The sequence below is a fragment of the Aptenodytes patagonicus genome, chromosome 5, assembly GCF_965638725.1.
Source record: "Aptenodytes patagonicus chromosome 5, bAptPat1.pri.cur, whole genome shotgun sequence".
Taxonomy (NCBI): Eukaryota; Metazoa; Chordata; class Aves; order Sphenisciformes; family Spheniscidae; genus Aptenodytes; species Aptenodytes patagonicus.
This window is the reverse complement of record NC_134953.1, coordinates 35,830,013-35,844,826: the sequence shown is the minus strand read 5'-3', so window position 1 is coordinate 35,844,826 and position 14,814 is coordinate 35,830,013. Positions and strand designations below refer to the sequence as shown.

Genomic DNA, 14,814 nt, shown 5'->3' with positions numbered 1-14,814 from the left:
GACTAAGGTCCACACTGAAAAAATAACAAAGGTTATACAGAAAAATGTTTGGCTTTTTTGTTTGCTTGCTTGTTTGGCATTGCTAAAGCCAGCAGATATGCACAGCAAAATATATCTGTTGATCCACAGGTCCTGTACTTTAAATGGAAACTGTTTGTTTCTGCCTCAAAGATCTTTACCATCTTCTGTGTCAAGGAAGTCACCCTTTAGTCCTTCCCTCTGTTATTTTAACAGGACATTACCAGCTAACAGGGTACGTTTCTATGTAGTCTTGTATCCTTAGAATACAAGTGCAAGCTGTTTAAGACATTAGCAGTAATTGTCAAAGGCTTGAAGCCTCTCTGGAGAGCAGGGAGAGGCTTGCACAGGAATTTTGTGCACTGCTAGAAATCCCTACCAGACTGCATTACTCTGTACTCGCTTCGGAAGGCAGCCTGAAGATGCATCTCGTACTAGGAACTCTGCCACCTTCTCTTTCCAAATAGCCTTTTAGTTCTTAGGAAAGTTGACTCTGAAAAAAATGGAGCACAGACAGTTTTTCAGCCTGTCTAGACATTCTGGATGCTGAATGTTTAATGTCCTGGTAGCTGGACTATAGCAGAGGAAAGTGATGAAGGCAGAACTTCTGGTTTAACAGGCATAGATACACTGCTGCTTTAGCTGCTCTGAGCTGGTAGTCTGCAAGAGGTTAGGGAACAATTATCTACATTATGTCAAGGAAGCTCTGTCTAGACAAATCAAAACTTCTTCCCACAGAGGTTTACCCTTTTTTGCATACCCCTTGTCTCCCTGAAGTTGCCAGAAAGAACAGTTAACCATCAAAAATCGACACTGAAAGTCACCGTCCAACAAGTCAAAGATGGGAATCGGGAGCTGGTTTGTTATATCCCCCTTTCCCACCACATTCCTGTACAGACACAGTTCTTCCACATGCTCTTTTTTTATCCTCTCTCCTAAGTTTGAAAAACAATTCACCAAGATACATGAAAAGTAGTAGAAGTAACACACGGGAAAAAAACCAAAACCAAAACCAAAATGCAACCCAAAACTCAGGAACTTCAGCAGCTGATCTCTGAAGTACTTAGGACCACTGACTAAACAAGTGATGGATGTTCAACAATTAAGTGTGTTTATCAGCTGAATTAAGAAACATGAAGTGACCTTTATGGTTTTGAGTGGCTGTAAAGTTTACATGGTTGACCCACTTGGTTCTCAGATACAAGTCAAATACCCAAGTTCCATCAGCCTTGGCATAGAACAAGTCTTGTAGATAATGCAAATGCTGGAAGGAAGATATTAATATATTCCCTTACTTTATTTCCCTGTGGATGAGTTGCATCACAACTGTAACCACCTTAAATCTCTTGTAGCAACGACTTCAGTCTTCAATTGGATTAGCAGTTAACACAAAATGTGTGCTTTCAGCCTCATTTTTCTATAAAAAAGTTCACTTCAACATGAAACTCAAGTGTTAAATTGATGCGACATAACTTAGTTGGAGGGTTCAAAGCAGGCCAAGACATAAGGAAACTGGAGTCAGCATGAGGCTCTGAGGTAGTGTTTATTATAACCATTTCCTTGAACTTCCATTTTGCCTTCTGTTGTCAGTAACTTCAGATGAGAAAGGCAGCGGATTTGCATTACATTCAGGCATATGGGAGTCCCAAATTATGGGTTTAATAAGAGCCATTTAAGGCCTCTTCCTGCAAAGGGAATGTCACCCTCCAGTCCAGGACATCAGTGCAGCCACACAGGCTAGCTCACCACCCGCCTTGGACCTTGACCTTTCTGAATCATCTCAAATAGAGCTCTGTGCAGTCATCTAAAGTCTGCTTCAGGTAAATAACATCCAAACAAAGCCAGCAGAAATGGCTTGCTGGCCTTTCCTGAAGTCCAGGTTACATGTAGTGCTTTTAGATACAGACCAGCTTGTGCTGGGGAAGTTTCTGTATACTGTATTCTCTCATTGCCGTTACGATTGCAACTCAATGTTTTATAATTTGGGGTCATCTTTCTTTAGGTGTGGTCAAATAATTAATATTCCCATATAGTTACTCCTGCAACTCAGTAATACCAGAGCAAAGTTTTCTGGAAACAGCATTTTGATTAAAAGAAAAAAGATGACAGGGAAGGGAAAAATAGAGGACTGAGACACGAAGATTCATCTTCACTTACTATTCTTCCTTTTGCCTCCCTGCAGCTACTTCTAATATTAGAGCTAACAAGTATTTTGGCCTATTACTCTTAAAGCGTGATCAGTATCTAAATATAGAAAGGGTAGCACAGTACTCCCTCTGGCACCCATTAGGTTCTTGGATTTAAGACTTGATAGTGAGAGCAAGCCCACCTTCAGACCACTTACTGAAAGGAGGTAGGTCTCCTGCAGACCTGGGCACTCTGTGTTCAGGTCTGTGTCCTGCATGCAACTGCCTGCACACACCTTACTAAATTTTCTTCAGCAGGTGTTGTATTAAAAGCGTTTTTTGAATGTTAGAAAACTGCACAATCTAAAGCAGATTGTTCCTTAGGATTCCTGCATATCGTCCTACAAAATAGTATGGGACAGGACCAGATAAGTCCCTGTATAGATGAAAGTTTGAAGAGACTAATTTCTTAGAATTAACAGAAACTTCAGGTCCAGAAGTCATATGCAACAGGAAAATAATCACACAAAGAAGTGTGATTGAGTGCCAGTTACACTGGGAATAACAACAGCAATGCAGATACCTGCAACTACTGAGGACTGAGCACATTTTTCTCCACTAATCCCTCTTTCCAAGAATGTTTCTCCCTATTCAGTTATGTTTACTATCAGTTGATGCTTCAGCTACAGAGTATGTGCCTTTCTAAGTTTTAGACTTTTACCTGTAGTTAGGACTTACCTCAGGGAGAGAGGTAACTCCCTGGTTTGTACACTAGAGCACCTGGTCTGTGCTTGCATCCACAGAGCCCATTTGCTGAAGGCAAGAGAGGTATCTGCTGGCTGAACTTCAGCAAACTAGACTGTGAGAGCCAATTTCTGCTTCTACCTTTTCCAGTCTAGCGTCACAACCACTATGGGAGTGCAAGAGGCAACCTGAGCAGCAGCGAGGATGCAGATGTAGTGAGCTGGTAGCACTGCTGGGATGGGAACCCAAGGAAGATAACTTGGGGAGGTGGATTTGGACAGAGAAGTGGATGCCTTTGGCACCACAAAGTCAATAATGAATGTATAATATAGACTTGGTAATAATCAGGGTGTTATTAATACAAATAATAATGTAAATAAGAGTGGTTGCTGGAATCTTTTTTGAAGATGGAGTAAAGAAGGAGCCAGCCTCTTCTCAGTGGTGCCCAGTGAAAGGGCAAGAGGCAACGAGCACAAACTGAAATACAGGAAATCCCATTTAAACTTAAGAAAAAAGACTTTTTCCACTGTGATGTTGAACGCTGGAACAGGTTGCCCAGAAAGACTGTGAAGTCTCCAGCCTTGGAGATATTCAAAACTTGACCGAACGTGGCCCTGAGCAGCCTGTTGTAGGTGGCCCTACTCTGAGCAGGGGGGTCAGACTAGACAATCTCCAGAGGTCCCTTCCAACCTCAACTAGTCCGTGACTCCGAGACAATCTCTTCATTCAATTAAATGACACAGCAACAACCAAACACAATCTTCTGCTCTTAAATCCAAGGAGATGAGCAAGTCCCTTCTCATCTCTCTGCTTATGGAGGTCTGCGCCTTTTCAGATTGTCATTATAAGATGTAATATTTCATTACAGTTCTTGCAGTAAGGACAGACTTAAATCAATTCCCTTTCCAGGACCAATTTTGAGTATAGACTGAACAAATGTGACAGACAGACCCTGGAACATGCCTAATGAGAACAGTAAATTAATTGAAGAAGTTACTGGCTCAGTAGAAAATTTGTGATAGTTTTAACTGGGATAACTGCCAGGAAAAATAAGAAAGTCCTGTTGCTTGATCAGCATGGAATCAGTAACATCATTTGTTTACATCCTGTGCCATACAACACTATGAAATATTAAGACAATCCTTACCAAAGAGGTAAATATTGTTAAATAATAGCTATTACTGAATTGCAGGACACAATTAACACTAATTTGTTAGCCTTTCCTGACACAGAAACTCAACAAGACAGGCAGTTGGAATACAAGAAAGAAACCTGTGTATTGGTTTTAATCCAGTTCGGAGCCAGTTTGCTGGCAGGGGGAAAAAAGAACTGGCATCACACAAAAACAGCAATCAGAAAAGTTTGTTAAAGGATAGTTACCACATGCGATAGTTACTGGTTTAGACAAAGCTGGTATCAAACAATTGCACTTAATGATATATAGATATAGGGAAAATACTACAGTTACATTAAGAAAATGCCAAGGAATTTGGATAGCAGAGCAGTAAGAGAGTGAGGGTAAGACAGACAGAAGACATTGAGGAGAAAGGATATTACAGAACCTTAAAAAAGAAAAGTTAGCTAAAATAACTTTTTTTTTAAGTGATTGTCTGTGAGCTTTTCTTTCTACCTCAGTTTTAGAAAGACCCAGCTACCTTTCTGGGGTTTTTTTTTTCCAGACAAGGAAGTAGCCATAAGTAACATTTACTTTCCCTACCTAGTGCATAGTTTAATGATAGCTAAACTTAGCTATTTCTCACCTCAGCTTTAGAGCTTTTCTAGACCGCAAAGCACCCCATTAACTTTTTATTGTGTGTATAGTGTAGCAGCATGCTAAGCCATTTCCTTACCATAACCATCACCAGTTTTAGTTATGTCAGGATAAATAATACCAACATCCAAGTGATTTCAGTCTAAAGCTGCTGTCGGCAAGAGCCCCTGCTTCTGAAGAGATCAGAACCCCAACACAATTCATACAGAAACTGGAGATTCAGTAGAAGGAAGTTACCTGGATGACAGCACCAATACAACTCTTAATAGTGATTTTTTAAAGATGTATAAGAAGCTTTGAGATAAGTATTGAGAAAGTTATGTACAGAGTACTAATCAGATTATAAGACTTCTGCCTCCTAAGTTAGAGTTGTTAAAGGTGCTCACAGCACCTTACAAGTGGTGGATTGAAGCACTTGGAGTAGAAGGTTCCAGCCAGCTATAGTTGCCTGTTTTCCCTTTTTTATCTTTACTACACAATATACCAATGACCTCCAGTGAGGATAAGAGTCCTGACCCAGCTCCCAGTTAATTCAAAGAAGACCTATACATTTATTTCAGTGCTAAATATATCCTATTCTTTTCATCAGTAACAGTACCTACTCATAAAGTGATCTACTTAAACACTTTTCATCCAACACAGAAAGAAGTTCTTCTACAAGATTCTGAGAGACTTTAGCACATCTTAAAACTGAGATAAAAGTCTGCCATAGAAGTAATAACAGTCTTCACAGGGTTGTTTATGTTTTCAGGGATGTTTTGGGTTTGTTTTTCTTTTTTTAACCGTTGTCCATCTGCTAATCTCAGAAACCTACTAATTGTAAAAACACAGAAATAGCAGTAGCCAAGCATTTAACATTAGGTAAAAACAAATAAAAATATTCACACACTGGATAACCCACAAAGTTGGTCTCCAGGAACTTATGTGAGAGAAGTAGGCATTGCTATACACCTAGCTATACCGCTACCTAATGCTCTGCCAGGAGTAGCAAACCACTTACTGGCCTTTATACAGCTTAGGTGCGGGTGTGAGGAAGCACTGCTGGAGGTGAAGGTTCCTGGAAAGGTGATTTATTCATTTTTAAGGATGATTGGTTTTACGTGTGAGTGATTGACAAGAGAAGGGAGCATTGTTGCTGGGAGCAGCCCTGCGAAAGGCAGGCCTTTTCAGGAGGAACATCAGCGCTGCTGAGGCTGCTCAGGCTGTGAATATGCCCCATCCCTTTCCGGAGTTTTGTTCTGTAGGCAGATCCCCTCAGCTAAATAATAATTTGTTCTCAGTTTTGGTGCTTTCTTCTGGGCGATACAGCATGTGTTGTCCCAGGAGAGCTCTGTTAGGGGCTGACAGATGTGAATCCTTCTGCAGTGCACCTAAAGCTAAGTCTGATTCCTGAGAAGTACCAAAGCCTCAAGCTGGCATGCGTAGCTCACTGAAAGGCAGGGAAGAAACTGGAATGGAGATCTGACGTTACTAGGATGGCCACAAAATAGCCACAAAAATGTTATAGTGCTGCAGCCTGTGCATTGTCCTTGCTCTCAATGCTTGCACTGCTCTGAGTGACCACTAGCCAAGGAAATGGCATCTTCCATCTGCGGCTTGAAGAAACTGAGAACATTTTCCCCCCAAGCAAATTCAAAGAGGTTGTTTTAGATGAGGACATTATCTGATAAGGCCAAAGCAGGGCTCTGAAGTTTCATCTGAGGAATTAAGCCTGTAGGTATTCAGAGAAAGGTGGAGACTGACAGCCTTGTTATCTCTATTCCCCCACTCTCTGCTTTTTGTCTCTACAGGGTGTAAACTCATCAGGAGTGAGAGGGGCTGTTCGGTACCAAGGTGTAGTGCTGGTCTAATGATACTCTGCCCTCAGGCTGCCGTTAAATACTGCAGAAAGCTGTGGCAGCTGTTAAAGGTGGTGCCATCCCCAGCTGGAGGGAGGTGGCTAGCCCCACGGCAGAGGACAAGGAGTGAGTCCAGCAGCTCCAGGGCAGAAGTCCCAGGGCTCAGCAAGAACCTGTCCCTGCAGCTTCATCGGGCTGAGCTGGCTGACTGCGTGGTTAAAACAGATGTGGAATGCTCATGAGCTCTGTTTTGCTGGCTCAAGTATAAGGCAATGGTAAGTGTTTGAGGGTGACAAGAAGGAAGGGGGGAATATGGATGGGTTAATATCTTAAGATGTCAGCAAGCTTCTGAGGAAGGGGATGTATTGAAGGCCATATTTATTTAATTTGTTCAGCCATCTTTTGGTGATACCTCATTAACTGGAACAGAAAGAAATGTTGGAATCAGAGTGTGCTGTGAGTATTCATCTGTTCTAGGCTACAAATTGACTGTGAAACATCACATGGAGGCTCAGTAGTGCTCCTTACTGTTGTCAGCATTGATGGAGTGGCACCCTGTGAACTACAGTGTTTTCTAGTGCAGATATGGCTGGAGTGATTCACAAATGCAATAAACTTAAATCTTCCTCCTTTGTGTGCTGTAGCAACAGCCAGGTATTGAGGAAGTCCTGAAGGCAATACCTGGGCATGGTGGGGTACTGCATTCACCTGCTGTGTAAATATAGCAGTAAATTTGCAGCCTTTTTACAAGTGAGAAAGCCAAGACACAGGAAAAGATCAGGAGTGGTCAGTTGACAGCCCCAGATGGAGTTGTGGCTGTACACAGTCAGTGATGCAAGTAATAGTAAATCACCATATGGGATGTTAGTGGTAGAGCTGGGGGGGAAGTAATCCCATGAACCACAACTCTTACTGTCATGCACCTTTGCACCCCCAGGTGTTTAATGCAGCCTTTGCACCTGCATTAAATAGCTGTCTTTAAATAGTCATATTTTCCCACTGACCCTGTGTCCCATTCACTGCTCAAGGACTGCCTCACCACTCAAATAATTATGCTTTCAAGGAAGATTTTTTTGGTAGGATGCATTAAGAAAAGCTCTTGGACTCTATGTAGAAGATAAGGTAACACAGTTGGAAACCTAAAGTTAGCTTTATAGTAGAAATAACTGATGTTTGAGGGAAAACTGGTTTTCTCTTGGCTATGAATTTTCAAGTTAGGAAACTTTTAAACCAAATGATGCAAGTTTCTATTACATGTAGATTCTTAATTTTCTGATGCTGAACCCGGGAAAACATTAAATGTGACTTTCCAAATTTCTGAGGAGTTATGAATTCAGAGGAAACTGATGTTTGCTATCTCCCAAGGAAAGGTAAAATAGATCTAAAAGTATACAGCAGAGGATTTTAGGAAGAGATGGTTCAATATTCATTCTGCTTAAGAGTTGTGACACTGACAAGTCATCTTGCCTCCCTCTCTCAATTTTCCGTCCTGCAAAGTGGAAATAACCATTTCTAAATGCAGTATTTATCTGTATGGAAAAGGTGCGATTACTGCCAATACAGGCTGTGCTGCATTTCAATCTAAAAGTTCGAAATAGCTCTCAGTAAAGATCTTAATTTTGTAACTGACTAACATGTATACTTTCAGGGAAGTGGGACTGAAAATACTTGGGAAAAAAAACTTTATTTAGCAATCTGTGTGATTTGAAGGATACTGTTAATACACTATATGCATGACAGCCTTTTTGGGTGATTAAATGCCCAGCTGAAGTGGGGTATATAGCCATAGAAGCCATTTGTTGAAGATATAAACAGCACCATCAATATTTTTTCAATTATAGCAAAAGATGGAAGATGCAAATCATTGCAGTGATTTTTGAAATCGTGGAAATCGCTTTTCTTGATGCTTGAAGGGATAGAAAACTGAGTCTTGTTTCCCCCATCTTCCTATTCCCGTGCCTTTGTGGCAGGACCTGGTTGCCTCTTTCAGGTGGGCTCAGGCGGTTAACATCGGTTCGATGTGCAATTTGGGTGAGAGAGGATGGACCCAGCAGGTCATATCTAGTGTCAGTGTTTTTACTTTGTTGGGATGGCTGAACTTTTTTACGTTGCCCGTAGACCTTGGTGACTGAATTGATCAGTCACCTTATTTACTGCCAAAGCTGCACTGGGGCCATGTAGGAGTGCAATGGGGGAGTTTGCCCGCAGTCCGTTTCCCAAGAAGAGACCTCCTTCCCTGGCGTTCAGCCTAGAGGCGTTTTGCTTTGGTTTTTTCTGGACTTTTCCAGCCTGAAAGTGTCAGCTCTGTTTTGTTGTTGCCCATGGGCACCCGGCTCTAAGCGTTGCTCCTGAGCTCCAAGAGGACGATTCCTCTGGCCTTCTCAGAGTAATCTATGAGAAGAGGCCTCCTTACGCCACTTTCTTCAGAAGGTGCATCAATTCATACCATCCCTAATCCTTCCAATCCTGCAAATTTTGGTGCTTTGAATTTTCAGTTCAAGTATTGCATATTTATCAAGGAAATAGAGGAGGTGTTGCTGTGAAAGGGGAATTAATGTATTGGCTTGACACCTGCAAAGGCTTCTGAGAAAGGAAGAAGTCCTACTGAAGTGTGATAGAGCACAGACTGTCTAAAAGTTAGTCTCTAGGCAATCTTCAGGCCTTGGGCCACAGCACCATTACTTCATGTTCTGTTGCAGCCGGAGGCCCTGAGTTGCCTACATCCTGAGCATTTAGCGCTTTCCCAGTTTCCAGCACTTCGCAGAGAAACAAGGACAGAAGAAGCAAAGAAGAAATGGGTAAGTGAACAGAGGCCAAGAAAATAAGTTGCTGAAGGTAGAAAATATGTTCATCAACCCGTGGGTCTCCTGTACGCTGATCCACCTGAACATAGTCATTTTGACCTTCCTAAAGCACATATGGGTAACAAAAGCTGTTCAAAGCTGAATAACTGAAAGAGAGAAGAGCTGAGATGTGGGGTGACCGGGGAGTGAAGCTGACCTGACGATATGCCAAGGCTCTCCCTTAAGCTCTCTTCTCCTGGTCTATGTGAAAAGCTGTTTGAGCAGCACTGTGCTTGATGGCATGGTGGGGAGCTGGGCAAAGGTCCTGCCCTTCTCACTTGGCATCTGGGAACTGACAGCTGGCTGTGGGAATTTACACCTAAACGTTGATGTTACTTGATCTCACTGATATTTTCAGGTGATAACAACTATAAAATGATACAGCATTGAACAATAGCCTTTAGTGACTTCTAATCTATACTAAAACATAATTCTGGTGTCAGCACTTCGTGATAGGAATTTTTGGAACAAATTAAAAATACTTGATTCTTAATATTTTGGTATTCTGTGATAAATTCACAATTTCAGTCTATTAGAATCATGTAACTCGGCTTTTTTTGGCATATTTTATGGTTTGTTGCACACTAATGTAATCTACTTAAGTGTATAATTCAGTAATAATCTCAAATTACTCTTTGGCTAAACAAGAGGGAATCTAATAAAACTATAAAGAGTTTTGATATGATTAATATTTATTTAGTTGTTCTTGTAACTTCTTTTTATACCCTTTATGAATAACTGCTCTGTACTTACATAATTTTTGCTCGTTCTGCAAGACTGCAGGACTTTTTTGTCGGTTGTAGCATTATCTTGAAATGTGGATGAAGAACTCATTTAGCTCAAACGCACTGTGGTTTCTTCTACAGCTTCTAAGGAGCATGCCTCCATGCATCCCTAGTCTACCGCCAATGGGATGCCAGGCAGCTATAGGTTCTTGTATAAATGTTATGTCTTCTAAGTTATTCTAATACTGTGAACGAACTTGTCATGGTGAATGATGAATTGATTTTTCGGTGGTTTTTTTGCTTTCTGTTAATTAACTTCTCTTGTACCAGAAGTTATTTGTTCCACTGAAATATATGGGAATGTGCTAAGTTGGCACTCTTGATTTATTGCTTTTGCCTCATGATCTATTTTCAAAAGTGCACTATTCAAATTTGTTTTCTAGTGCTAGATGAGAGATCATTAACCACCTCTCTTGAGAGCAAGTGTACCAGTAAAGAAAGGCAGAAGTTCACGAAAGCTACACCTCTAGATAACATGAAGAGAAAAAAACTCTTAAAAGGCAAACATGGCATTACTACAGTGTGACTATAGGCTTCATGGAAAAAACAATAAACTGATAGCAACTGCTACAGAACATGGCTTGGTTATGTGTTACAACCCAAGCTCTCGGTTGAAGCACATGTCTGTCTCCGAGCTGACTGCTCTGATATCCTCCGTTCACTTGCATTCAATGGCATCAGATAACGTCTTCTAGGTCTGAAGTGTTATGCCTGTAAAAAGCTTATGATGGGCTAAGCAAGTGGTGCATTCCCATAGGACTCTGTGGTCTTTGGTCTTGTTTGCAGTAGGGAAAGATGGATGGTTGTCTTTGTTTAGCTAATAAGAAGCTAAATTGGGGGGGAGAAGGCGCTGCTGATGGCAGGTCTAGTCCTAACTCTCCCAACCTGTGGAGGACTGGGATCACCACCATCCTGGGCTCCTGGTGCCAGGCTCCTGGAGTGGTCCCACCAGCCCGAGCTCTCAGAGCCATGCACCTTAAATAGGGTGGGGGCGTGCCGGGTAGGGGGGCAGCCACTTACCAAAGCGAGGGGAAATGCCCAGAAGAGGCTGTGCCTGAAATCCCGCCGTAGGACCGGAGTTGGACGTGAGGTTGTCGGTGCCAGATCACCGCGGAGCTGCCGCCGGAAGGGTGCCCGGGTCTCTCCCTGCGCCTCCCGCAGACGGCGAGAAGCCCGTCTGGCGGGGCGGGCAGAGCCGCCCGCATCGGGGGTGCCCCGGCCGGCAGGTGCGGGCCGTGCTCCCCCCGCCGCGGGGCTAGGCGGGGGGGCGGTGGTCCGGGGCTCCCCCGGCGGGAGGCGACCTCCGCGGGGGACAGTCGTCCTGCGACCCCGGCCCGCCCCGCCGGCGGGAGGAGTCGCCGCGGGGTCCCGGTGCCGCCCAGCCCGGGTGCCGGTGCCGCCGCGGCCGGACTCTTTGCCGCGCGGCGGTGGCGGCGGCCGCTCGCCCCCTCCCCGCGCGCTGCCTGGCGGAGGGAGACGGCGCGTGGTGCCGGTCTCCATGGCAGTGGGCTGCGTGGGCGGAGTGGTCGGGGCCGCAGCGCGGCGGTGAGCGAGCGCGCGAGGGAGGGAGCGAGCGCGCGCCCCTGGCCCTCCCCCGCCCCTCGGTGTTTGTGTCAGGCTGCTGGCGGCGGTGGCGGAGCGGCCCCGCGGCGCCGGCCCGGCCGAGGGGCGCCGACCGAGCCCGCCGCTGAGGCGAAGAGCCCCGCGCCTGCCCCCGCTCCGCGCCGCTCCCGCCATGGGCGGCCCGTAGAGGAGCGGGCTCGGCGGCTGGTGCGGTGCCTGCGCGGCGGCGGCCATGGCGGTGGCGGTGGAGACGCGGCCGGAGCTGGTGGGGAAGCGGTTCTTGTGCGTCGGCGGCGGCGGCGAGGAGCCGCCGGAGAGCGGGCGCTGGCGGGCCGGGGTCATCCGCGCCGTCTCGCAGCGGGACTCCCACAGCCCCGACCTGGCGGTAAGAGCCGCGTCCCGGGCCGGGCAGGGGGGCTGCGGTGGGGCCGAGGCGGCGGCGCGGGGCCTGCGGCGGCGGGGGGCAGCGGGGCGCCCCGGGCGGGCCCGGCGTGACACAGTCCTTCGCCTGGGGGGCGGCGGGTGCGGGGGGAAAGTGCGTGTCAGCGCCCTGGCGGCGGGGACGGCTGACGTGGAGCCCGCGCCGCTGCCGCCGGGGGTCGAGGCCGGGGCGAGGCGCGTTTCCCCTCGGCGTGTGCGGCCGCGGTGTGGGGGGACGGAGGCGGCGGCGGCGGCGGCTCCGGCCCCGGCCCCCTTCGTGCCCCTCGCGCGGAAGGCGCGGATGCGGCTCCTGGCCGTGCAGCCGTCTCCGGCTGCAGCGGCGGTAGGAGAGGGCGAATACCTGGCCTGGCCACCGAGGGAAAATCAGTCTGCTCCTGGAGCAGCAGAGCTCGGGCTGGGGGTGAATGCGTCTGTTCCAGGGGAATGCAGAAACTGTCGTCATGTAGCACTGACCGACGGTGTCTAACGTACTGGACGCGGTAGCGAACGTTGTTATTAAAAGAATGTCATTGTTTCCCTTCCTTTTATGTCCGCTGTCACTGTTTTCCTAAGGGGTGTAGGAATGTGCGTGGAGGTTAGCGAAGGAGCTAGGATATGTTCTGTTGTGCCCAGGCACACTCTCACTGGGGGGGGGGGGGAAGCACGACCAGGATTTCCTTGGGTTAGCGTTCTGAATGCATAATCCGTAAAATGGAGTTTTACTGTGCTCCGTGGACTTGGTCGTTATTTTATTTGTGAATTCTGTGGTCTAACGAGTGTTATGTTACTGCTGTGGTTGTCTCCTTCCATGTTTTTATGTTATTTGGTGCTTCTGAAAGCGCATTTAAAAATAACATGACTGTGTAAATAGGCATTACATAGGCTGAAAAAAGGAATCGCCGAACTGCGCTGGGCAATCCATACTGCTGCTGGTAAGGGGGAGGCGTTCACAGGCGAACAAGGTTCGGGGTGGAACGTTGCCTTTTTTACAAACTCATCAAGCAAATAATTGCCTGGTTTTAGAGATTACTGATTGCTTGATGTGAGAAGTGTGATTCACAAAATTAAGAATTCTTGCTTTCGTACATCCCAGGCTTTAAGCTTTGTTTTAGAAACAGAATGTATGTGACACTTGAAATGCTACTTTTTTTTACTATATTGTGGGTTGGTTTTTTTCCACTCTTCAGCTATAATTCAACTAGCGTGCTGTTCATGCCCTTTATGAAATGGCCTGTGTTTTCAACCTTTGGTTATGTGTGAGAATCATCTAGAATGCTTTATTTTTAGAACCTATTTTGGATGTTATTCTTGCAGGGTAGTATTCTCTAGAATCTATATACAATTATGGAAACACTGAGTAATGTTTAAGGAGGTATTTACTAACATTTACAAGTCAGAGCCATAACTTGTAAACTCTAGGGGCAGAGGTGACATAAAGAGAGAAGGGGTGCTAAACCGAGGCATTTCAGGGGTTGTATCTGTTATGTTAAATAGGTAACGTATGCTGCCTACTGTAAGTACTTGCTCCTCTTCCTGACTTTGGTATCCAAGTGTTTTTCTGTTCAGATACTCTTTCATTACAATTCCTGGTAATTTAAGGAAGAACTGTCATGTTGTGGCTGGTTTCTGAGGCAGGATGACTAAGGGTATGCTTATGTGTCATAGTGGAGCACCACTTGGATAGATCCAAACTACCTGAGAAGCAGGATGGATGCTCCAGCCTGCACTTCAGCCTGGGTGCAGTGCAGTGCTAACGTGGCCATATTCCTTCTGGTTTTTGAGATAGCAGCACTGCATTATGCTATAGTAGGTATACTCCTAGGCACCTAGGAGTGCTGGAAGCCTGGGAAGGTTTTGGAAATACTATCTAGGTTTAACGAGTCCCAGACTAGTACTTAACTACTGGAGCATCATTGCCCCCTCTAAGTGCAATATATATATAATTCGTGTTACCTGTTCTCTGTCCCTAAGGCACAAACAAGTATAAATCACACAGGGAGTGAGTAGAGGAAGAAACAATAAGGTTTTTGTTAGCAACAGGTAGTTTCTGTGGGTTAGGCTCTCCTTTTGCATTTGTAATTAACATTAACCTCTTGTTAGTTGATATTTGCTAACATGAATATCCTCTTCTCCTGCCCCCAGTGAAGGACAAGGGCATTTTTCTGTGAGCCCTGGTTCCATGTGTACTATCCTAGATGGAGTGAGTGCTGCTGTTATCCTTCCATGGCTTTCATTTTGAGGTGGCCATCCCTATGAATAGCTCCAGAGCCTTCTGCAACTTGTCAGTGGAGTGAAATGGTAATTCTTGTTGACAGTTTCATTGCTGTCCACAGGGTGCAGCATAAAAATGTTGAAATCGACTTTTTCAATTTTGTGTATTCCTGATCCCTCTGAGTGGGATGGATGTTGCAGAAATACAGAAGATGCCCTCAGCTGCAGGAAGGGAGGAGGGCAGCAGTGGGCATTTTCAAGATGCTTTGCAAATGACCAGAACTGAGTTAGCTTTTAATCCTGGCTTTGGAAGGAAGTATCATTTACATTGCCTTTGTGTCTTTTCTTCCTTAATAAGTGTGAACCCCCCAGTCAGTTTCAACCAATTTAAGAGCAGGGAGAAGTCTGAGAAAGATTACCTTCCCCCAGTCTGTGAAAGCTGACAGCTGAGGGGCCGTGAGAGCCCTCCTCCCAAAAACCATAAAGGCAAGGAGG

General features: G+C 45.4%; 2 protein-coding genes across 2 annotated transcripts in view; one reads left to right on the top strand and one right to left on the bottom strand.

The window, feature by feature from the left end:
* Positions 1-11,204, bottom strand: part of REEP3 (receptor accessory protein 3) — a 59,138-nt gene extending 47,934 nt beyond the window's left edge. Inside the window, exon 1 of the mRNA XM_076339351.1 lies at positions 11,146-11,204. The gene's annotated coding sequence lies outside the window, so the exon portion shown is untranslated. The remainder of the gene's footprint in view (positions 1-11,145) is intronic.
* Positions 11,205-11,920: 716 nt separating this feature from the next.
* JMJD1C (jumonji domain containing 1C) overlaps positions 11,921-14,814 on the top strand; it is a 172,745-nt gene continuing 169,851 nt past the window's right edge. Inside the window, exon 1 of the mRNA XM_076339343.1 lies at positions 11,921-12,073. Coding sequence (XP_076195458.1) covers positions 11,921-12,073 — 153 coding nt within the window. The remainder of the gene's footprint in view (positions 12,074-14,814) is intronic.